The 26,274-nt window shown below is 32.9% G+C and overlaps 1 protein-coding gene and 1 non-coding gene across 3 annotated transcripts in view; one reads left to right on the top strand and one right to left on the bottom strand.

The window, feature by feature from the left end:
* Dmxl1 (Dmx like 1) overlaps positions 1-19,364 on the top strand; it is a 166,473-nt gene extending 147,109 nt beyond the window's left edge. For both annotated transcript variants that reach the window (XM_077801239.1, XM_077801235.1), the window contains 6 exons: positions 6,200-6,327; positions 11,562-11,654; positions 13,397-13,488; positions 14,408-14,460; positions 16,052-16,269; positions 18,017-19,364. In XM_077801239.1, the coding sequence (XP_077657365.1) occupies positions 6,200-6,327; positions 11,562-11,654; positions 13,397-13,488; positions 14,408-14,460; positions 16,052-16,269; positions 18,017-18,241 (809 nt within the window). In that variant the 3' untranslated portion in view covers positions 18,242-19,364. The remainder of the gene's footprint in view (positions 1-6,199; positions 6,328-11,561; positions 11,655-13,396; positions 13,489-14,407; positions 14,461-16,051; positions 16,270-18,016) is intronic.
* Positions 14,530-14,600, bottom strand: Trnaa-ugc (transfer RNA alanine (anticodon UGC)). Its single transcript has one exon. It is a non-coding gene; the product is annotated as a tRNA-Ala (tRNA).
* Positions 19,365-26,274: the final 6,910 nt, after the last annotated feature.

Here is a 26,274-nt window from a genome sequence, read left to right as displayed (position 1 = left end):
GCAGTGTTTCAAACAAAATAAATCTTTAAAAAACAAAATTTTTTAATTTGATTTTTCAGTCCCATGTCATAAATTCTTGATCTTAATTAGCAATTTCCTGAATCTTCAGTTTTTCCTATTAGAGTTCTGGACATTCTCATCTACTCTAGTGGTATGATCTTAAAGTTACCAGGAATATGTATGTTTCAGAAACTTCCATGAATCTCCTTGAAGACAACTACTTAAAAGTTGTAATTGTTTGTAAAAGCTTTCAGGAAAGCATCAGGGTAAAATGATTAACTGTTTCTCAATGACAAAAATCATGACCATCATTGAAAATTTGATGATAAGCAATTTATTATATTAACAACACAGTTGACAAGGAGATTATTTCTATGGCATAAAACATTTTAATATTACTGAAAATATGAATGAAAACATTATACCAGGATATATCAGGTTTCTAGAAATTTCATAAAATTTCTAGAATACTTTGTAACATTTACCCAAGCATAAGCTGAGATTAAACATCATCTTTACTTGACAGTGCTTCTCGAGTAATTTCACATATTAAATCAGCCTAATTATTTTAATATCACTCTTTTTATAGGACAAGGGAACAAATCTTTCAAGATGTTCCAGGGACCCTCAAAATTTCTAAAGATACTTTGAGGCCAAAAGATTTAATTTAGGGTTTTATTTGGAAAAGATTGTCAAGAATATCAGTTTAAAACACATAATTAAAATAGTATCACAGGTTGCTATGAGATAAATATTAATTTAGACAAAATAGTAACTAAAAGATTTCAAAGGAAAATACAAAAAATTATATAGATGTAGGAAAAACACCTCAGCTTTTTAATATTGAGAAGTTGTAGTCTTACTAATCAAAGACCTAATAAAGACAACATGCTGAAGCACAGGAGATTGTCTTGATAAAGCACACGATCTTAATTTAGCCAGGTTTCTAAAAGTTAAAAAAGAATCTTTTACAATCTCATCAAGAATAAACCAAGGGCTGGGGTTGTGGCTTAGTGGTAGAGTGCTTGCTTAGCACGAGTGGGTCACTGGGTTCCTTCCTCAGCACCACATGAAAATAGATGAATGAGGGGCTGGGGTTGTGGCTTAGTGGTAGAGAACTTGCCTAGCATGTGTGAGGCCCTGGGTTTGAGTCTAAGCACCACATATAAATAAATAAAACAAAGGTTCATTTATAACTAAAATAAATAAATATTTTTAAAAGTAGATGAATAAAAGTATTGTGTCCATCTACAACATAAAAATATGTTAAAAAAAATAAAAATAAACCAAGCCAGGCACCATGGTGCACACATGTAAAACCAGCAGCTTGGGAGGCTGAGGCAGGAAGATTTCAAGTTTAAAGCTAGCCTCAGAAAAAGCAAGGTACTAAGTAACTCATTGAGACTTTGTCTCTAAATAAAATACATACAAAACAGTGCTGGGGAATGTGGCTGGGTGGCTGAGTACCTCAGAGTTCAATCCCCAGTGCCGGAAGAAAGAAAAAGAGGGAGAGAGAAGGGGAGGGAACAATAAACCAAAAATAATTAAGAAAGCATTGCACTAATAGACTTTTTGATCTCATTATTCCTTTAATAAGATAAAGTAGGGGCAGAAGCTGTGGCTCAGCGGAAATGCACTTGCCCGGCATGTGTGAGGCACTGGATTCCATTCTCAGCACCGCATAAAAATAAATAAAATAAAGGTCTATCAACAAGTTAAAAAAAAAAAAAAGATTTTAAAAGAAGATAAATAATGTATATAAATACACTCAAATCTTAGCCAATTTGACCATACTAAAATTCCTTTTCAAATTCCTCTTCCCCAAACTTTTATACAATGTTCTTGTATATATCTGAATATGTACCCTATGTGCCTCCTTTTATTCTAATGTTTTCTCAACTTTAAGATAAAAGTTATTATCTCCTTTAGCAAAAACATACTTGTCATAAATCAGAGCTTCATCTACCAAAAACATGTCATACTTTCTTTACACACAGAATTGTTGCTTTTATTTTTCTTGGTAGTTTTAATTACAAATTAGAATTCTTAACTTTTTCCAGTAAGTTCTGGTAAAAACTAGGAAGAACATAATTTTGTACAGTCACAGAAGCATTTTATAGTTTGGTAAATCTGTAAACCACCCTTTCATTCTGTATAGAAGCACATTCTTTCTCATAGTACAACTTTTCAGTATGGCACGGGACATATTTACTAAAACCTCAATATCTGTAGTTCTGTAATAAGAACCCAAAAATTATATAAGCCTAGGTAAAGCAATTAATGTTTTAGTATTTCACCTTATATAGATGATCCAGATATTCAGTAAATATTCAGCAATTAATTTCACTTAAAGGGCGTAAGTTGCCAAAGGATTTTGGGAAACTCTTTGGGGTAGTTTTAACACCAGACAAGGACAGCTATTACCAAGTTATTTTTCTTGCTGACAAATTTTGTAACAAAGATAACATGAACTTATTTGACTAATAAACCCAGGTAAAATAAAAATTGAATATCCAATTACATTTAATGTTGACAGCCTTGAAGATGAGTCTTTAATCTACACACTTAAATTATCTTTTATTTGCCAAAGATTATCTATGGTCATATGAATTTGAAGAACACTTGAGTCAGTCTTTTTTTTTTTTTTTTTTTTTTTGTAGTTGCTGATAGACCTTTATTTTATTAATTTATTTGCAGTGCTGAGAATCAAGCCCAGTGCCTCATACATGCCAGGCAAGTGTGCTACCAATGAGCCACAGCTCCAGCCCATTGAGTCAGTCTTTTTAAGAGTTTAAGGAATATTTAATTTTTATAAGAGCTGACTATTATTAAAGGCACTATTACAGATTAATTTGGGGAAGATCATCATCTGAAGGTAGAAAAAATAATACAATTTATGAAATACCTCCAGATTTACATACACATAAAGGAAGAACAGATCCTATAGATTTCATTCCAAAATTATAGCCATTTGCCAGATACAGACCCACTAAAAATTTATGAAAAAAAAAAGTAGTTCATATAAATAATAACTGGGGACTGGGATATGCTCAGTGGTAGAGCACATTCTTAGTACATAAGGGCCTTGGTTTGATTTCCTGTACAAAATTAGAAAAAAGATGTCTCCTTTGCTTTTTTGTCTTTTATAAGGAATTTTTTTTCCGAGAAGCAATCTCTGATTCATTCCTTTCAGTGGTTTCTGTGTTCAACCAAAAGGTGCATCCCTCTGTTTCTAAGGCATCAGGGATCCCCTTTTTTCTAGTGTGCCCTATAGATGAACAATTTTGTCTTTGTTAAAACTTACCCATTATGGCCACCATAATTATAAATTGTCTTTCATAAGGTTTATGCATTTTTCTAGAAAAACATAGGTTCTCAGTTAATTTTTCTTCTACATAAAAGTAACTAGAATTTGAAGTGGAGGAGTTCTAGATTCCTGAATTCACATGAACACACAATTCCCTGTCTTACAACTTTATCAACCTGAGGCCTCCTACTGGACCAGAACAGTTTATATCACACTCCATCTATCTTATAGACCTTGTCTAGAATAGAAGTGCTTAAATTGGAGAGCCCATGATGAAAGTTGCAGAGCTTAGATCCAAGAGGGCTGTTTTAGTCAGCTTTTTCACCACTGTGACTAAAGGACTTGACCAGAAAAACTATAGGGAAGAAAAAGTTTATTTGGGGGCCTACAGTTTCAGGGGTCTCAATCCAAAGACAGCAGACTTCATTCCTCAGGGCTCATGGCAAAGAGTGTGGCAGAGGGAAGCAACTCACATGTTGGTCAGAAAACAGAGAGGTCTCCACTTGCCAGATAGAAATATATACCCCAATTCCCACTTCCTCCAGCCACACCCTACCACTTCAATTACTCTATCCCTATCATGGGACTAATTCACTGATTCGGTTAAGACTTTTATAACCCAGTCATTTCTCCTCTGAACCTTCTTGCATTGTCTCACACATGAGCTTTTGGGGGACACCACATTTAAATCATAACAAGGGCCTACAAATGTGCAGCAAGAAGCAGTGAACAAAAGGGGCTCAGTAGAATTCATTGTCCCTGGGGGTCATGATCAGGGAATCTCCCTGGTATCTCCCTTTTGACAACAGAACTAGTAAAAGATAAACTTAGGCACATTAAAATGTTAAGTTTACTTGAGCATTCAGCTTAAATTCATGAATCAGACAGAACCAAACCACAGGTAGCTCAGGGCTTTACTGAGATGAGGGGAAATTTTAAAAGTATTTGAGGAAGCAAAACAAAAATAAATCTGGTTGATTAAAATGCAGAGTCCTTGAGGTTAGTTGGCAGTTTTTATTTGTAAAACCTATGGTTAGAGATTTATTTGAGTTTTGCTTAATTAAGCTTAAGTTTTATTTTATTGTTGTATATTGAGTTGGGTTTCAGTTGGCTCATTCAGGAACTCAAAGCCCTACCGCCATCTCAGCCTGTACGTTGTTTATTTTTTCAACACTATAAATAATGCTAGAAAAATGTAAGTGCTTTTTAAACACAGATAGTCCAATTTTTAAAATTAAGTTAATCAAAACTATTAGAGAAACAGGGAAGAGTTAATATCACCAGTCTCAAGAAATTCTGTCTATGCAAATTAAAACCACACTCAGATTTCATCTTACTCTAGTCAGAATGGCAATTATCAAAAATATAAGTAACAGGGCTGGGGATGTGGCTCAAGCGGTAGCGTGCTCACCTGGCATGCGTGCGGTCCGGGTTCGATCCTCAGCAACACATACCAAAAAAGATGTTGTGTCTGCCAAAAACTAAAAAATAAATATTAAAATTCTCTCTCTCTCTCTCTCTCTCTCTCTCTCTCTCTCTTTAAAAAAAAATATAAGTAACAATAAATGTTGGCAAGAATGTGAGCGGAAAGGTACATTCATACATGGCTGGTGGAACTACAAATTGGTGCAACCACTCTGGAAAGCAACATGGAGATTCCTCAAAAACTTGGAATGGAATCACCATTTGACCCAGTTATCTCACTCATTGACATATACCCAATGGACTTTAAAATCATCATCACTATAGTGACATAACCACATCAATGCTTATAGCATGCATTTCTCAATGGCTAAACTATGAAACTAACCTAGGTGACCTTCAGTAGATGAATGGATAACAAAAATGTGATTATACACACACACACATATACACACACACACATATACACACACACATACATATACATATATATGTATAAAGAAAATGTGAGTTTAATATATATGTAAATATATATATATATATATATATATATACACACACACACACAAACACATATGTGCACACACAATGGGATATTACTCAACCATAAAGAAAAATGAAATCATGGCATTTGCCAGAGAAATTGCTGGAACTGGAGACTATTACACTAAGTGAAATAAGCCCATCCCCAAAACACAAAGGCCAAATGTTCTTTCTGATATGCAGATGCTAACACACTTTAAGGGGGGGTGGGTGGTTCATTGGACTAAACAAAGAGGAATAAAGGAAAGGGATAGGGGTGAGAAAGATAGTGAATCCAAAATAACTTTCCTATGTTCATATATGAATACATAACCAGTGTAACTCTACATCATGTGCAACCATAATAATAGGAAGTTATACTCCGTGTATGTATAGTATGTCAAAATACACTCTACTGTCATGAATATCTGAAAAGAACAAATAAAAAATTTCCTCAAAACTAAAAAAAAATGATAATTCTTTGTATTTCTATTGTTAAATTTTTTTTTTTTTGTCTTCACCCTACCACCCCTTCCTGATGGTAAAACATTTCAAGCCAGTTAAAGTTTATTTATTTTAAATGCTTGGTAAAGAATTAAAGAAAATTAGCTAATAAATGTGACTAGCAAAGTGCTAGATGTCTTTATATACATTAACATAATTTATCACCCTCCCATACCACATTAATACTGATAATTATAATTAACATAAATTGGGTTTGATAATGTATATTTCTGAGTGCTTTATATAAATGATCTCATTTACTTCTCATTATCCAATTCTATTAATTGTGTGAATTAAATTTCATATGAAGATAAATTTATATAAATTGACTATGATTTACTTCCTAAGTTTTTCTTTGGTAAAGATTTCTTGTACTAGATTAAAAATAAATTTTCCCAAAGATTCTTAAAATAAACTTGAAATTTTTGTCATCTTATGATACAGATCTGACAGGCGCTCAAGATGGGAGTGTCAGAATGTTTGAATGGGGCCATTCTCAACAAATAACCTGTTTTCGATCTGGCGGCAATTCAAGAGTTACAAGAATGAGATTTAACTATCAGGGAAATAAGGTAGTGTGTAAAATGGAAATGGGAAAAGAGGCTTTTGATTGTGTTGGGGGTTTATAAATATCACTAGTTTGAGTTTCTGAAGAGAATAACTCAGTAAGTCAATAATAATGCTTTAATCTTATATGAATTCTTTGTTTTTTAAATTCTAGCCAAAAAGTACATTTAAATTTATTTGGTTCTTCCCGGATATATGCTGTAAATATGTCCACTAAAATTAAAAGTTGCCTTAGGACCAATGATAGTATATTACACTATATTACACCATCGTATATTATACATTTTTTATTTATTAAATGTTGATTTCTTTATCCCTGGTAATCTACTTCAACTATGATCCAGCACCAAACAGCAAGTTGCATTTGGGAACTTGGTAGAAGTACATTTTACAGTCTCCTCTTCAAACTTACTGAATCACCATCTGCATTTTAAATAGATACTTTTGTGATTTGTATACTTATTTAAGTTTTGAAAAACACTGCTCTAGAACCAAGATATTAGCAAACTGTGATCTAGCCATCTATTTAGTAAATAATCTTATCACAGTTAATCCAACTATTGTTTGTTTTCTTTGGCTATTTTCCACTGTAACAGCAGAGTTCAGGAGGACAAAGACCTTCTAGAGGGCAAGCTAAAATATTTATTATATAACCATTAAAGAAAAAGTTTGCTGAACCTACCTCCTCTAGAACATCCCTTACCTTTATTTCCCCCTTTCTCTGCTTTCTTCAAATTGTCTCTCTGCTCCTCATATCTCAGTTGCACTTTAAATAATCATTATAAAGCAAATCAGCCTCTTTGTCTTTAAGTCCGTAATCCACTAAAAATTACTCATGTAGACCCTAGCTAATGGTATATCTACTTTTCTTTCCCCTAAGTCTCTCAATCTTTAACCTTCCTCACATGTTGCTTGTATAATTATGTGCTACAACCTTTTGTTTACTCTTTGTCACATAGCTTTATTTCCATTTCACAGAAGTCAGTATTGTTTAATTTAGTTGTGAAATCATATTTGGAGAGCTTATTTCTTAATGCCAATTAGCAACATTCTTTGTTCCCTAGAGGAAAATTAAAATCCATTGTAGAAACCAGTAGAATTTGTATCAGTTAAGCATTGCTAATCTGAAATCTGAAATGTTCCTAAATCTGAAACGTAATTAGCAACAAATGAACATTCCTAATCTGAAAATCTAAAAATGTGAAATGCTCTGAAAGTACTTTTGAGCACTTTAGGTTGCTGGTAAAGTTTTGGATTTAAGAGCATTTTGGATATCAGATTTTCAGATTAAGGATACTCAACTAGCATAATCTATGCAAATATTCCAAAGTCTGAAATACTTCTGGTCCAAAGCATTTTTGATAAGGCATATTCAACCTGTATTCTCATTTGAGTTCCTTATCATTATCCTTTATATATTCATAATTTTACAATTTGTTGTCAATACTACATTATTCCTAATAGTGTCTATAAATAGATCATCTTGTCAACAAAATTGCATAACAAGCAGCATAGTTACCTAACTACAATATAGGTAAGATCATATTATTATTTTTTCTAAGAATCCTTCAAGATAACTTCATGTCAAAATCTTTAGCATGATATTTAAGACCTTCTAAAATCTTATTTTTCAGCTTTAATTCTCAGTACAGTCTTCCACATGAGCTTTTTAAGGCTTGACAGGCAGAGAACTTACTGTACATTTACCTCCATCATGAATCCCAAATACCTAAACATCCTCTCCATTTGATTGTCGACTACTGATAGAAATAGACAGCCAAACTTCAACAAGGACAGTAGAACAGGGAAGAATTCTTGGAAAATTAAAAACATGATTCTAAAAAATTGTGTTCAGTCATTGAACTAAATCTAAAGTATTATGTGTAAGAATGTTTAAAGCAGCACTTTTTTTTCTTTTTTTAAATTTATTCTCTTTAGATATACATAACACTAGAGTGTATTTTGACATGTACATACATGGAGTATAACTTCCCAATCTTATGGTTGTACATGATGTTGAGTTACACTGGTGGTGTGTTCATATATGAACATAGGAAAATTATGTCCAATTCATTCTATTGTCTTTCCTGTTCCCCTCCCCATACCTTTCCTTCATTCCACTTTGTCTAATCCTCTGTACACCGCCCCACTTATTGTGGGGCATCTGCATATCAGAGATAATAATCAGCCTTTGTTTTGGGGGAATTGGCTTTTTTCACCTAGCATGATAGTCTCCAGTTCCATCCATTTACCAGCAAATGCCATAATTTCATTTTTATTTATGGCTGAGTAATATTCCTCTGTGTGTGTGTGTGTGTGTGTGTGTGTGTAGGTACCACATTTTCTTTATCCATTGCATCTGTTGAAGGTCATCTAGGTTGGTTTCATAGCTTAGCCATTGTGAACTGAGATGCTATAAAAACTGATGTGGCTGAAGCACTACTTTTTGTAATGGGATAAATTGAACTGTTTATAAGAGAAAAAAGCAACACAGTTCATGGGAAGAACTGAATAGCACAACAGAAATAGTTAAAAATCATGTTTATGGGTCTGGGGTTGTAGCTCAGTGATAGAGCATCTGCCTAGCATGTGTGAAGCACTGAATTTGATCCTCAGCACCACATAAAAATAAATAAATAAAATAAAGGTATTGTGCCAATCTACAATTAAGTATATTTTTTTTAAAAAATTATGTTTATGGGGCTGGGGTTGTGGCTCAGCGGTAGAGCACTTGCTTCGCACATGCAAGTCACTGGGTTCAATCCTCGGCACCACATAAAAATAAATTTTAAGTGAAATAAAGGTATTGTGTCCAACTATAACTAAAAAATAAATATTTTTTAAAAATTATGTTTATCATTGGGAAGCACAAATTAATAAATTATCCTATGATAAAAATGTCTCAGGAAATATTCTAGAAGAAGAAGAAAACAAAATAATGAAGGTAAAGCAATATTCAAAAATAAAGAATAATTCCCCAAAGCAAAGAATAGAACTTTATAGGAGAAAGAGCCTGCTAAGTATTATGTTGGGGGGAAGTATTGAAAAACAACATATATTCACATACATCCTGGTTGTTTTGTTATTGGATTTTTAAATTGAAGGATAAAGAAAAATACTATAATAAGCTCCTATGACAGAGTAGTGGTATGCATAGTTATTTACAACCTCCACCTTTCAAACTAATGGCATCAATTCACTCTAAGATTAATTTGACCATAGAGCATTATCCACAGAATTCTCTGATAAATAAGAATGGGACCTGAATTGAAGTCCATCCAAACTATCAAAGTTGATGACTAATAATACATGTGCCCTCTCTCTGAAGAACATACTTTATTTATTCAGAAAATAGAAAAAAATAAGAAATATAAATCCTGGAAAAATACTTGTAAAATACCTGTAGAAACTATGGGTTAATATTCCTAATTTTAGCCCTATTAATTTTTAATGGACCAATAATTTATTAGAGATATAGACTAACAATAGGAATAATTTATGAAAAGTCTGTGCATAGTCAATAACCTTCACTAATAATTGAACTCAAAATTAAAGGTTTTTTTGTACAAAATTGTCAAATATTTCAAATTTTAATACTATTTAGTGTTACCTAAGAAAAAAATTGGTGTGAATTCATATTTCCACTTAGGATTTAATTTTGCCTTCATCTCTCAATTTTAAATGACAATTTTTGACTAAGCCTTCCCATTTCTTTTTTTTTTTTTTTTTTAAGAGAGAGTGAGAAAGGAGAGAGAGAGAGAGAGAATTTTTAATATTTATTCTTTAGTTCTCGGCGGACACAACATCTTTGTTGGTATGTGGTGCTGAGGATCGAACCCGGGCCGCACGCATGCCAGGCGAGCGCGCTACCGCTGAGCCATATCTCCAGCCCAAAGCCTTCCCATTTCTGAATATCTATCACATAGTTATGAAAAGGCATATCTGATTGATTGTATATTATATTCTGAAAAGTGTTCAGTTCCTTGGCCCTTTGTTGATTGGCTTATTTTATTTGTTTTTTTGGTGTTAAGTTTTATATATTTCCTAGATGATGGGCATGTGGTAAAAAATTTGCTCCCATTCTGTAGGCTGTCTATTCACCTCGATGATTAGTTGTTTTTGTGAGAAGAAGCTTTTCAGTTTGAATCCATCCCATTTGTTGAATTTTTAATTTATTTCTTGTACTATAGGAGTCTTATTAAGGAAGTCTGGGCTTAATCTGACATGGTAAAGATTTGGGCCTACTTTTTCATCAGTTAAGTGCAGGGCCTCTGGTTCAATTCCTAGGTCCTTGATCCACTTTGAGTTGAGTTTTGTGTATGGTGAGAGATAGGGGCTTAGTTCCATTTAGCTGCATATCGATTTCCAGTTTTCTCAGCACCATTTGTTGAAGAGGCTGTCTTTTCTCCAATATATGTTTTATAAACTATAAGGGGAAAACACAGAGCTAGATTTGTCTTGACATGGAAATATAATAAATGAAAATGGAACTGTGGAACTATATATTACAATCCCATTTGTTATTTAAAAATGCTGTATGTAAATGTTTAAATATTCATAGAAAGAAATCTTAAACAACATCAAATGGTTGTAGTAGATATTAGATCTGGAAGGAGGAAAGGACAAGGGTCCAAAATAAACATGTGTTTTACTTATATATTTTACATAAGCATAGACAATTTTTACAATCTAAATAAAAAAATATTTTAGCTGTCTTACTCATCCTGGAAGATCTTTACATACTCCTTTATTGAATTATGTTAATGTCTTCCTAATTATAATTATTCCTAGGCTCCTGTAGTAGAATTCTTTTAATGTGACAATCCTTATTTCACTTTCTACTCTTAACATGTTTTTCTTGTTTTATGTTTCTGAAAGTTCTTATTTTTTCCTTTTCAGAAATGTTTTCTTTCGTACATATGACTTAAACTTGGTCATATATAAGTTTAGTAGTAATGTACTTTTTTGGAGTATTTATAGAGAATATATAGGTGATGCTTTAGATTACTATAATTAAAGGGGTATCTGGTGTTTGTTTCCTTTTTGTCTACCCTGGTATATTTTTTAAGCAGAAGCTAAATGTTGTTTTTGAGCTAGATTCATGCATAGGTGAAGTAAAATTTTGAACAATATTTCAGTTTAATATTTAAGCAAAAGTATGACTGTCACAGTTAAGATAAGTTTAAATATGTGCTTTTATATTAAACATTTAAAAATTTTTAAATATTTTTTCTCCAAGTTTGGAATAGTTGATGCTGATGGATATTTAAGTTTGTATCAAACAAACTGGAAATGTTGTCCAATTACTGGGAGCATGCCTAAGCCATACCTGGTAAGCCAAGACTTCCTACCTATATAATAAATTTGAATTTTTATTTTAAAGAAACCAAGAATGTATTTGAGACAAGATATATTCAAGAAATAAGTAAAATCTGTTCAGTTTTATGTACTCCCAGTCACTTTATATAGGCTCCTGTCCTTGTATTATGTTTAAATTGTTCTGTGAAACATAAAAATCCTTTGTCTCTGGTAATTTGGAAAGTTAATATGTACAGAACTAAATGGTACTTCCAGAGACCCATGCAATGTATATATTATTGGAGCCCTTTTCTAACTCATTAAGCTGCAGTAGATTTCATACCTACATGGAATGATTGTCATATCAGTGCATCTGATTTTTTCCTGCAGTCCTGCTTCTCCACAAACAAAGTAGAAAGATTATATTATAACCTGTTTTTCTATCTCCCCTCCTTTTTTTTTTCGTGTGTGTGTGTGTGTGTGTGTTTGTGTGTGTGTGTGTGTGTGTGTGGTGTGTTCTGGGGAATAAACACATGCCCCATACATGCTAGACTAGTGCTCTGCCACTGAGCTAAACCCATGGCCCATTTGTCTGTCTCTTTTTAAATGAAATATTGAGGTATCTCTATTCAGTGCTATGTAGACTTAACCTTCTGTGGCTTCAAAGAACACTGTATTAATATTTAATACATTCTTCAGTAAAGCCCTTTACAGAAGTAAACAATACATATCTGGAAGAAGTTAAGAATATAGTTATGATTCCAGTAATTCATTCAAGGTTAAGTGCTAGAATACAATATTAAGTGAAAGTAAGCAAGTGACAGTTGGTTAGGATACATTAAAAAACTTTAGTTTTGTTTGTTTGTTTTCTTTATGTTTTTACTAAGCCAACAGATTTAAATTTTGGTACTTAAAGAGTCTGCCTTTCCTTTTTTAACTGATTAAACTTTTATAATTTATCAAGTTATTACTTGATGGAATATTGAGAACTACTGTAAATTTTCTAATTTTGGTGATTTAGTAATTTTTATTCATAGATTTGAACAATTTTTTATAAGTTTAAATATTTCTGAAAAATATGTGGTGTCAGGTTAACAAACGTTAATTCAAAGCTAATCTAAAATTCTGGTTTCTATCTTTTCCTAAGACAGAAAAATTCACTAAATATACCAGAGGAAATATTTAAAGTTTAACATCCTTATGTTTACCTTTGAAGTTTTGGTCAAACAAAAGTGAAGGGCTTGGGTTTACAGTGTAGCTCAGTGCTAGAGTGTTTGCCTAACATGCATGATGTACTGGGTTCAATCATTAGCACCACAGGAAAAGAGAAAAGTGAAGGGCTTCATAAAGTATCATGACATAACAGTCTAGTTAAATGGTGCAGGAAAAGTGTGCATGTGTCTGTATCTGCATCTGTGAAAGAGTAGAAGGTCTAGAGGGTGTAGCTCAGTAGTGGAACACTTACTTGCCATGCACAAAATCCTGGGTTTGATCTCCAGCACCAAAAAAAGAGAGAAATAGATAGATAGATAGATAGATAGATAGATAGATAGATAGATAAGAAACAAATGTGATAAAATGTTAAAAGTTGCTGAATCTGAGAGAAGGATATGTGAAAGTTCTCTGGGCTACTTTTACAACTTTCTAAAGTTCAGAGGATTAAAAAAAAGATTTAAGAAAGCCATAAACTACATGATCACTTTTTGAATAATACATCTACCTGGTTATGAAATTTTTAGTGACAACAGTAACATTTATTGTTTATAACCATTCCAGACTTGGCAGTGTCATAACAAAACAGCCAATGATTTTGTCTTCGTTAGTTCCTCTTCTCTGATAGCCACAGCTGGTCTTTCAACTGATAATCGGTAAGAGATGATAGCTGAAACTGAATTGTATATGTATAGCTGATTTTTTTATTGCTCTATGTCCTTGTGCCTCAAGAATAATTATGCCTTTAGGTATTTTTTTCATTAAAAAGACTATTACTTAGAACATTTTTAATGTCCTACTTTTAAAGTTAGGGAGAAAATAATTTGGTTATTAGTAGGATGTACTTTGTATTATTTCCTATGGATTTAAAAAGCTTGAGACAAAAATAGACTCATTATTTATTGGTCATGTCATTTAGTTAATTTAGTTAATCCACCATGGTCTTATTTGGTAGATAGATATGACTTTCACAACAAGAAAATAGGACTCAAAAAGACTCAGTTTTCTAATATCTAATCCATAGCAGCCCACTTCCCTTCACCCCGCCTCTGCAAAAAGCTAAATTCTCTCCTTTTCACCTAGAACAACTGAATTCTGAGGTCAAGGCACACTGAGGTTACTGAGCTTTTTACATTTATCTGAAAGGCCTCAGTTTTCACTAGAAACTGGTTTTTAGGACTGTAGAGTCTTCAGCCTATCTTCCATAGAAATTCCTTACATATATTGATGCCTCTTTATATCAGAAATTTTTCTTTGTGTTCAAGAAAGTTCAGTGTCTTTTTGCTTTTTGTTTATGTCATTTCACCTGATAATCAAAGTAGTTTCTATATTCACCCTTTATTTGATATTAATGTAACTACCTGTTAAGCTAAAGTTACGCAGCTTTATAAAATGATAGTTTTTAGTTTTTTTGTAAAACTATTATGTAAACTTGTTGGTTTGTGTTTGATACTTTTATAAATTTAAGAACATTCTTTGAGAGAGTCATATGTTATTTCATTTACATGAGATATACTTATTTTTTATTCTGTTAACTTTCTGTGTCACTCAAAAAGTAATCTTTTTTTTTTCCAGAAACATATGTTTGTGGGATACTCTCGTAGCACCTGCCAATAGTTTAGTCCATGGTAAGTTTTTTAGTTGTGGGGGGTTTTGGTTTTTTTTGTTGTTGTTGTTTGTTTGTTTGTTTGTTTGTTTTGTGATGCTGGGGATTGAACCCAAGGCCTTTTGCATGCAAGGCAAACACTCTACCAACTGAGCTAGATCATGTGTTTTACAACTTTTAAGGTTTATTTTGCTCATGATATCAGGGTTTGAAAACAAAAAGATATACATAATTAACTCTACCTGATACCTTGATGCAGAACAGTAGGATACAGAAAATATAAAAAGCATTTGTCCTTATTTTGAAGGACCTAGCCATAGGTCATTATTATGAACATCAATTATACCTAGTATTATGTCCCCTCTCACCACTCCTATTCTGCATTGTACAGGAAGTCTGAACAGTAACACAAGAAAAGGAAATAAAAAGTATGTAGATTGGAAGGGAAAAATAAAATTGTCTTTATTTATAGATGTCATGATTCTGTAGAAAATCTCAGTCTATAAAAGAAACTTCTAGAACTAATGTGGGAATGTAGCAAGAATACAAGGTCAATATACTAAAGTTAGTTGCTGTAAAAATAGTTTCTTAGGGCTGAGGTTGTAGCTTGGTAGCAGAATACTTACCTAACATGTGTGAGGCCCTGTGTTCAATTCTCAGCACAGTATATAAAATAAATGTCTATTAACAACTAAAAAAAAATTAAATAGTTACTTAGATCATGGAACAGACATACATACACAGTAGACAGAACTTTGATGAAAGCAGAAAGGCAACTTAATGAAAAAAGAATAATTCTTTCAACAAGTAGTGCTAGAACAATTGAATGTTGAGATGTTTTCAGAGAAATGCTGAATACAGAAATGCTGAATGGCAAATAAATATACAAAAAGGTGATCATCATAAATAATCATCAAGGAAATGCATGCTGAATTTGCTAAAGGTGATCATCATAAATAATCATCAAGGAAATGCATGCTGAATTTGCTATAAGGCGCCACTCTATACTCAAATAGCCAAAATTAACTAACTTGAGAATATTAAGTGTTGACGAGGAGGCAGAGAAACTAGTAACTTTTCTACGAGTATGTTGCTGATAGAAGTATATAATGAAACAACCACTTTGGAAAACTGGCAGTTTATAATAAAGTTAAATACCTAACATGTCCCAGCTGTGGATACTGTTGCATATATACCCAAGAGAAATGACAATGCATATCTATAAAAAGCTTGTACATTAACTTTTTAGCAGCTTTCCTTATATAATAGGTGAGAATTGGAGACAGTTTTTCCAATTGGATGTCCATGAGGAAACTTTATATAATAGAGTACTATTCATCCACTATGACTGGTTAGATCAGATCAACATAGGTTCCCTCTCATTGTGCCATGGCCAGAAAACTTTCTCTAGGAAATAAGCTGGGGCAGTTGTATGGCTTGTTTCCCATCTTTCAGAGATGGGAATGCCCAATGATGTCCAATCTCTCAAGTCATTTCTTTTCCTTATATTTCATTTGGCTTTTAAATTGTTTAAGGCAAGAAAGTAAATCTGGTCTTATGCCATCTTAGCCATATTATTAAATGGGTTTTAACATTTTTCTTTTATCTTTCAGCTTTTACCTGCCATGATAGTGGAGCCACAGTTTTAGCATATGCTCCTAAACATCAACTACTAATATCAGGTGGCAGAAAAGGTTTCACATGTGTATTTGACCTTCACCAACGACAACAAAGGCAACTTTTTCAGAGCCATGATTCCCCTGTTAAAGCCATTGCTATTGATCCAACTGAAGAGTACTTCGTTACGGGATCTGCAGAAGGCAATATAAAGGTAAACATGATTGATACCACAATATCTACAAAATGAAAAAAAAAATTAAGAAATCTTAGGTCTTTAATCACTTTGACAATACCAGTCTTAAGTAATAGTAGTATTATTTCAACAGTGCTAATTACTTTTTAAGAAATCCTTTGATAAATTACATTTGAAATTTTTTTATTGCCTTAAAATATGCTTAACTCATGCTTAAGAAGTAACTTCTCTACAAGTATAAACATCCCAGACATTAGAACTAGTCTTGCCTCTATATTCTTGAGTTGTTTAATTTACTGGATTCAATTTTCATGTACTGAGTAATATACTGACATTTTCTTTTATCCCACATTTGTCCCATTTTTTTAATATAATAAAAGTATCCAACCACTCAGTGCCTGAGTGAAGAATTCTGAATGTACCTGGATAAGCCCTGTGCCTAGAAGTCCTTTCAAACTTAGGTTGTTTAAAATGTTTAAGCAGCCTTGTTAAAAATGTTAAGGAGATTTATTAAAGGTACAAATTGCAGAAATACTCAGTTGTGAAGTCCAAGGTTCAGGAAAGTGCATACTTACTGGGGTTTTTTGGAGGGTCGTGTGGCCCCATTTGGAAATGGATAAATCAGTTTAGACTAGTCTCCATGTAAAATAAGTGGTCAGCAACCCTACGCCAGGGATCTGATATTTTAGAATTCATTAAGCAATTAGCATATTTAGTGCAATAAGATGGACTTCTAATTATTAAAACTGGTAGTTTTCATAATTCTCAGCTAGAAAAAAAATAGAACTATAGAAATTTGAAAAGGTTTTTCTTAGAATCAAAGTAAAAAATAAAAAATATAAATTACATTCAGAAACCATAATTTAATAAATTCATGTACAGAGTAGTATGAATGAACACATTTCTGAAAGTTTTTTTTTTCTAATGATGACAATAAAATCAGGAAATAAATTAGTTTTCTAAATCTAAAATCGATGTTCTACAGCTTGGGAGGCTACAGCAGGAGGATCACAAATTCAAAGCCAGCCTTGGCAAAATCGAGGCACTAAGCAACTCAGCCAGACCCTGTCTCTAAATAAAATACAAAATAGGGCTGGGGATGTGGCTTAGTGGTTGAGTACCCCTGAGTTCAATCGCCAGTATAAAAAAAAAAAAAGTAAAAATAATAAATAACATAGATCTTCTAAAACATATAAGTAATTCACATAAATGAAGATACTTATAATTTTAAAAAAATTTTTTTAGTTGCACATGGACACATATCTTTATTTTGTTTATTTATTTTTACATGTACTGAGGATTGAAACCAGTGCTTTACATTGCGAGGCAAGCGCTCTGCCACTGAGCCACAACTCCAGCCCTGATACTTACAATTTGCTTTAGAAATAAACACATTTATTTTGATATGGGCTGAAAATAGAAAATCTAAGTAAGTATTCTGAAGTTTTAAGAGCTGATGTTTGTCTTGTAGCATAGCTTTACCAGGATGGAGAGCCTCTAGGTGTTTTCCTCTTTTCAGGATTCTGATAGCTAGGTACTCAGTAGTACAAAAACAGGAGTATTCCACTATACATCTAGAGAGCAAAAGCTCAGCTAAGAAATAGAAAATTTTTATATTTTAGTCTCTGTAATACTAAAAGTTTCTGTGGCATTGTACACTTAACCTTCATATAATTAGGTTTTCTCATCTCCTATGCAGGGTTAATACCACCTTATTATAAGATACTATCAACCCAATTTTCATTTTGTTCATAATGTTTTTCAGATTTGGAGTCTTTCTACTTTCAGTCTTCTCCACACCTTTATCAATGAACATGCTCGGCAGTCCATTTTTAGAAATATTGGAACCGGAGTGATGCAAATTGAGACAGGACCAGCAAATCACATTTTCTCTTGTGGAGCTGATGGAACAATGAAAATGAGGATATTGCCAGATCAATTTAGCCCTTTAAATGAAGTGTTAAAAAATGATGTGAAATTTATGCTGTAATATTTTTACAAAAAAAGATGTATAATTTATTACCTGTTTGGTGGAAGTTACCAATAGATGTCATGTACAGTAATCATTCTCTATACCACAAATAAGCTATTGCTTTATTATTTTAATGTTCCTTTTATGGAGCTTTGCCCTTGATGCACTGATGCCTTAAAAATTAACAGAATCATTCAGAATTAGATTATATTGCCTAAAGTAGAATGTGTAAGTAATGTTATAATAATACATATTTATAGTATGGTGTAGTGAGTATGTCATAGAGTTAAAGGAGTTTTGTTTTCTTATTGTTGATAAACTCTTCTGCAGATCTTTCTGCATGAACTGAGAGTAAAAATACCGTTTAAGTAATGGCAGTTGCACATAATAACTCATCACTTAATCCACGACACTCTTACTTCCTTTATCAGACATATGCATCTCAGACTCTTTTCCTCTTAATGATAGGTTGATATTTGAGTAAGAACTCAATAACATCTCTTAAAACTGTCATTGGAACATAAATGATAAACAAGTCAAATGGCTCATATGTTAAGTTTTCATCAATTTCCCCTCTAAAGCCCAAATTGTGTGTATGTAGATGTATTTGTGTGTATGTATATGTGTGTGTATATATATATGTATATATATCTTACACATCTTAGTTGAACTTCATTTGTATGTATATAAGAAAAAACTACATATATTTTCATGTGTTTTGTGCCATAACAACTACTGCCACCAGAATAATAACTTTTTTTGCAACTGTTTTCTTCATTTAAGAAAATTTTTTTGAATTCCATTCTAATTTTCAGATAAATTTCCAGATGACTTCTAAGATTATTTTAAAGATTACATAGAGTCAAGTAAGTCTTAGCAGGCAATAAAGATTCTGTGTTGGCACATGTAAAACACTTAAAAGTTTATCATTTTGTCAGAAGATATTTGAGTATCTACAGAAATTTTACTTAAATTTTATCTTTATTTCTTATTTTTAGGTGCTTTTTAATCTTAATATTCTGAAAACCTTATAGCAGTGTTTTTAGAAATAAATGTGAAAAGAGTCAAATTAGTATTTACAAATGTAAAATACCCTCCAGACCTACCATTAATAGAAAATAAACTAAACCTTATTATTTTATTATTTTTGCCAAAATACATTATTTTATTATAAGATATGACCAAAATATTTAAAATGCACTATACTTATGTATGCTAATCCTATTTGTTTCATGCTATACCTTTTTTTGACTCAGAATTATAGAAAACTTGATAAATACTTGATTTTAACCAATGAGACAGGAGGCAAAGGGGACTAAGTGTTTAAGGAACAACTGTATAATATTTAGCTTAAATTTATTTTGTTCAGTAGGAACTATAAATTAAGAGCATTTTTATGTAAGGAGATATGGACAACTATTATCTTGGAAATTAAACAGTCAACGCAAAGAAATGAAGGGCTGGTAAAATGAATTTTGTAATATCCTCAGGATACTTTTATCATAAAAGTATATTGTTAAAGATTTTGTAAATTGTATTTCATAATTTTAAATGTATTGAGCAAGTTGCAGTGAAACACTGTTATTATGTAGCGAGAGTTTATAAACCTGTTCCTATAAATTGTGCAATAACAATATATTACTATTTTGCCATGGAGAAATCTGTGACAACCATTGCAAACAATATTATTGTTTGGTGTAGATAAGCATAAGTTATTTTTCAGTCATTTCTTCACAAATCAAGATTCAAAAGGCTATAAACACTTTCAGTGAGATAGAAAATTTACTATTGTGCTTATTAGAACAAAAGGCATTGGGGATGAACTATTAATAGTATTTTAATTGAGGGTTTATATGAATAACCATAAATTATGTAAGCCCATATGTATTTATAACCAGAGTCATAATATTTTAAATAAACAATCATGCAGTGACTTTTTTGGCATGCTATTGTTTTAAGTAATATTTGTGCCAATTTAGTTGACTTTAAATATGTGACATTTTTAAATGGAGGATTTATATATTTACATGTGATTAATGTAGGGAGGATTGAATAACCTTCTCAAATACCCTGTTCTTCCTTTTCTACAATCGTTTTCATCTAATAGTAAAGCATTTATCAAGAAAGATGGGAGGGCTGGGGTAGAACAGTTACCTTGAATGTATAAGGCCCTGTGTTCAAACTGCAGTATGAAAAAGGAAAAAAAAGAAGAAAAGAAGAAGGAGGAAAGAAAACTATGGGAATAAAAATAGTTAAAAGGGACATACGTATATGTAAAATTTTATTATCCGTATATGTGAAATGAGAACTCAAAATACATTGTTTAATTCTGTTTTATGAGAATTTGGTTCTAACATTTCACAATACTGCAAGTCTCATTTTCTGGAAGGTAGGACTTTTCTTATCTAGTACCATGAGATAGTCACCTTCATCCTCCATTTTGGCCACCCACTTTTTTAAAATATTTTTTTTCTTAATAAAAGAAAGTTTGCAGAAATTTCTCAAATTGGTCTCAGCAACTGAAATGATACAAAGCTACATATTAAAAGAAAAGCCTTATACAAACTTAGGGCAGGAATGATGTTTTAACAGGATTATAAACCCAGGCAGACATGTTTTACTAAACATAAAAATGTCATATGACAGGAGATCATAGTCAAAAGAAAAGTGGACCAGAAGAAATATTTTAGATAGGAAATGTCAGTGGTCCTATATACAAAGTAACTCGATTTTTTGGAGAAGGGTCAAACTGTGAATAAGTATTCCCCAAACAGGACATTGAAAACAATTAACAGTCATAAAATGTGTTTATTCTCATTAGTGGTTAATAGAATGTTAGGGGGAAAAAGCAACAATGAAAAGGCATATATTACTTTATTGCACTTTGCAAATAGTGTGCAAAAATTTTTACAAACTAAAGTTTTGTGTTAAGCGTGCATTGAGCAAAATTATTGAGGTCATTTTTCTAATTGTGTTCAATTCATCTCTCACATTTTAGTAATTTTGTAATATTTCGTGCTTTTTATTATATCATGGTGATTAGTAATCTTTGTTAATATTATAATTGTTTTGGTACACTACAAACTACACGCATATAAGACTGCAAACTTAATCAACAAATGCATTTCTTCTGATGTTCTACCAACTCTATTCCCTTGTCTCTCTCCTTGTCTTCAGGCCTCTCTGTTCACTGAGCCACAAGAGTATTAGGTCAGTAAGTAAACATGATGTGGCCTTTTTAGTGTTAAAGGAAGAGTCACTCACCTTTTCCTTTAAGTCAAAAGCTAGAAGTTATTAAACTTATTGAAGAAAGCATAAAAAAAAAAAAGTGGAGCTAACCCAACAGCTAGGCTACTTGTGCCAAACATCCAAGTTGTGAATGCAGAAGAAAACCTCGTGAAGGAAATAAAAAGTGCTACTCCAGTGAACGCATGAATTTTAAGAAAGTGAAACAGCCTTATTACTGATACAGAGAAAGTTGTTTTTCTGAATAGAAGATCAAACCAGCCACAGCATTCCTCTAAACCAAAATCTAATCTAGAACAAGGCCCAGACTTCAATTTTATGAAGGCTCAGAGAGTTGAGAAAGCTGCAAAAGAAAAGTTTGAAACCAGCAAGGGTTGTTCTGTGAACTTTAAGGAAGCCATCTCTAGCAAAGTGCAAAGCAAAGCAACAAATGCTGATAATAGAAACCGCAGCAAGTTATCCAAAACATTTTGCCAAGATTGATGAAGGTGGCTTCACTAAACAGATTTGCAGTGTTGATAAAACAGCCTTATATTGGAAAAAAAGATTTCATCTAGAACTTTGAAAGCAAGAGAGGAGAAATCAAATGCTTATCTTCAAAGCCCATCCTGATTTTCCTGTTAAAGAATAATGCAACTGGTGGCTTTAAATTTAAGCCAGCGCTCATTTACTATTCTGAAAATCCTAGATGGAACCCTTAAAAATTATACCAAATCTACTCTGCCTATGCTCTATAATTGGTACAAGGAAGCCTGCCTACAGCTCATCTACTTACAATATGATTTACTGAATATATTAATCCCATTGTTGAGATTTACTGGTCTGAAAAAAAAAAGTCTTTTCAAAATGTTGCTACTATGCACCTAATTACCTAGGAGCTCTGACAGATTTGTATAATGCTTTAATGTTGTTTTCATGCCTGCTAACACTATATTAATTCTGTGGCCATGGATCAAGGAGTAGTTTTGACTTTTAAGGCTTATTATTTTATAAAACACATTTGTAAGACTATAACCTCCGTAGGTAGTGATTCCTCTGATGGATTTGGACTGGGCAAAGTAAATTGGGAATCTTCTAGGAAGTCTTCACCATTTTAGATGTCATTAGAATATTTGTGATAAGAGGTCAAATGTCAACATCAATAGGAGTTTAGAAATGGATTCCAACCCTCATGAATGACAGTGTTTCAAGACTTCAGTGGAGGAAGTAACTGTAGGTATAGTAATAATAGCAAGAGAATTAGAAGTGAAGCCGGAAAAAAAAAAAGTAGGTGAATTGCTGCAGTCTCATAGTAAAATTTAACAGATGAAAAGTTGCTGCTTATAGAAGAGGAAAGTGGTTTCCTGAGGTGGAATCCAATTCTGGTGAAAATGCTATGAACATTGATGAAATAAAAATGGATTTGAATATTATACAAATTGAGTTAATGGAGCCAGTGGCAGGGTCTGAGAGGATTGACTCTGATTTTGACCCCCAGGTTCTAGTGTGGATAAAATACTATCAAACAGCATCACATGTAACAGAAATCATTCATGAAAGAAAGAGTTAATTGACACAGAAAAATTTATTTTTGTCTTTAGAAATTCCTGTCAGATATGGTAGCTCTTGCCTTTAATCCCAGTATCTCAGGAGGCTGAGGCAATAGTGTTGCAAGTTCAAAGCCAGCTTCAGCAACTTAGCAAGGCCTTAAGCAACTTAGTCTAAAATTCCTACAGCTACCTTAGCCTACAGTAGCTGCTACTGTGATCAGTCAGTAGCCATTGACTTCAAGGCAAGACTCTATCAGTGAAAAAATTACAATTCACTGAAGAAGCAGGTAATTATTAACACTTTGAGATTTTGGAAATGTTTTAAGATTCATGCGTTTTTATACAATGCTACTATACAATTAATAGACCCTGTTATAGTATAAACATAACTTATAGGCATAGGGAAACCAAAACATTCATGTGACTGGCTCTTTTGTGATCTGGAGCCAAACCTGCAGTTTATCTTAAGTATGCCTGTAATACCGTTTTTCATTACACTGGTATAAGGTCCTAACAATGACAGCATTCATTTTGGTGAAGATGCAGGGAAATGGGCACACTCAATACTGCTGGCAGAACTACAAAGTGGTACAAAATTGCATGGATGTGTATTAAAATTGAATACACATCTGTCAGTGGACAGCCTTCTTTTGAGAAATTATACTATAAAAAAGCACTCATTCACAAAATTATATACACAGATATTTATTGAAACATCTGAGGGAAAACTACATATAAACTAAATGATTACCTGTAGGTAAATGATTGAATAAATTGTGGTACATCCATATAATGGAATATTGTCTCAACACTAAATGACCTGAGAAAAGTTTGGTAAGAAAAAATAGATTACAGCACAAAGTAAAAGCTGTAACATCCCATAATTTTAGGGGATTTTTGGTGTATATTTATGTTGAACAGAGAAATGTGTCTGGAAAAATACAACACTTATTTTTGTGTTGTTTTGTGTTTTTTCTAGTACTGGGGATTGAACCCAGGGATGCTTAACCATTAAGCAACATCCTCAGTCCTATTTTGTATTTTATTTAGGAAAGGGTCTCACTGAGTTGCTGAGTGTCTCACTGTTGGTGAGACCAGCTTTTAATTCCTAATCCTCCTGCCTCAGCCTCCAGAGCCGCTGGGATTACAGATGTGTCCCACCATCCCAGGCCAAAATACATTTTTTAAGAGAATTTTTAATATTTATATATTTTTTTTAGTTTTCAGCAGACACAACATCTTTCTTTGTATGTGGTGCTGAGGATCGAACCGGGGCCGCACGCATGCCAGTCGAGTGCCCTACTGCTTAAGCCACATCCCCAGCCCCCAAAATACAATATTTTTAACAAGTTTTGGAGGGAACATATTTCTAAATTCCGTTTAGCCTGTCTCAGTAAAGCAACACCAAAGACAGTTTGTGAGTATATGTTAGGGGGAAAAAACCTATTTTTTATATCAAATAGAATTTAATGACTTTGGAAACTGTTCAGTTGACTAAAATGGTCTTGGATCAGAAACACTTTTGGATTGTTGAAATATGTTCAATGCTTGAATTTAAGCTGAAAGGTTAAAAAAATATTGCTCTTGAGTAATTGTAAAAAATTGATCATAAATTATGTAAATGTGTTGGTTAGTCTTAGAAATATAGATTTCAACACCTGTTTTCAAAGCAAAATCTTACCTTTGAACTTTTCAAGACATCATTTTCTGCTTGGTTTTCTCTACTATGTTTTGATGTATAATTCAGTGAGCTGGATGCTGAGTTAGAGCATTGCAGGGGGGTTTTACTTTCAAACAAAAACACTTTAAGTTCTCCCGCTGCAAATACAGATGAGTCATAGAAATGATTGTCAGCAGGGTGTGGTGGCGAATTCCTGTAATCCCAGTGGCTCCAGAGACTGAAGCAGGAGAATCGAAAGTTCAAAGCCAGCCTCAGCAAGTTAGCAAAGCCCTAAGCAACTTAGTGAGATCCTGGCTCAAGATAAAAAATAAAATGGGCTGGGGATATGGGTCATTGGTTAAGTGCCCTTGGGTTCAATCTCTTGTACAAAGGAAGAAATGAAATGATTGTCTATTCAATGTATAGGTCTATTCAATGACCTATGTAACAATACTCAACTAGTGTATTGTATTGGCCCTGGACATGTGCTAAATATTACTTTTTAATTGTTTGTAATCTAAAGATATTTTCTTTTTGAAGCCATACCTCATTTTCAGTTTATTCTGTACATGAGGAAAAATAATTTTTTTTCAGAACTTGGAACTGAACTCATGGATGTTCTACTACTGAGCTACATCCCCAGCCCATTTTTATATTTTGAGATGTCTTACTAGGTTGCCCAGGTTGGTATCAAACTGTTGATCCTCTTGTCTCAGCTTCCTGAATTGCTGGGATTAAGACATGCACCACTGTGCCCAGCTAAGAAAGATAATTCTTAAAATAGCATCTAGTTCTGTGTATTTTTGTTTTAGTCTGTTTTCCAGAAAATGCACCAAGTTATTATGGTCATTCAGACATGAAGATAACTTATATAATTACAATATTTTTAAAGACTCCATAAGGACTCTCCTAATGAGAACCTTGATGGGAATAAATTGATGGAAATAAAATGCTCCAATATTTACCCTAGAGAAAACTTCATGTGTAGGTGGTAGAGCTCTACAAATGAGGTACCTCTTTTGAGAATAAGTTCCACCATAGAGCACAGCTTAGCAAGGGAATTTAGAGCTAGATTTTAGCCCACACATTCCATTCCATTTTACTATGTGTGGTACATAATTGCACAATCATTTACCATTGCTCTGAATCTTATAGTCAAGTCTTAAGATTCTTGCAGAATAAAGAGAGCCACCTAAATTTCAGATATTTTACACATCACTACCCTCAGAAAGAATTATTCAAAGACCATTTCTAAGCATATTAGTTGACAGAGAATGCAATAAGCCCTAAATTGCACATATTTAGGAAATAAAGATCTATAACCCCCAAACCTCAACTTCAAAAGAAAAAGATTGTTTGGAAGTGGGATACACAGTAGTGCTGACAGGTTCTACTGTAGTGATACAATATGGACTTGAATTCAGCAGAGGGTCTCATTTTGAATGGTGAAACAGAAGAGGTCATAACTCTGGCTACTATAGAAAATAAGGACTTGGGGGCTGGAGTTGTAGCTCAGTGGGAGAGCACTTGCCTAGCACATGTGAGACACTGGGTTTGATTCTCAACACTGCATATAAATAAATAAAATAAAGGCCCATCAACAACTAAAAAAATAT

The sequence above is a fragment of the Urocitellus parryii genome, chromosome 1 (assembly GCF_045843805.1).
Source record: "Urocitellus parryii isolate mUroPar1 chromosome 1, mUroPar1.hap1, whole genome shotgun sequence".
NCBI lineage: Eukaryota > Metazoa > Chordata > Mammalia > Rodentia > Sciuridae > Urocitellus > Urocitellus parryii.
Note: the sequence above shows the minus strand (reverse complement) of the source record. Positions and strands in the feature narration are given on the sequence as shown.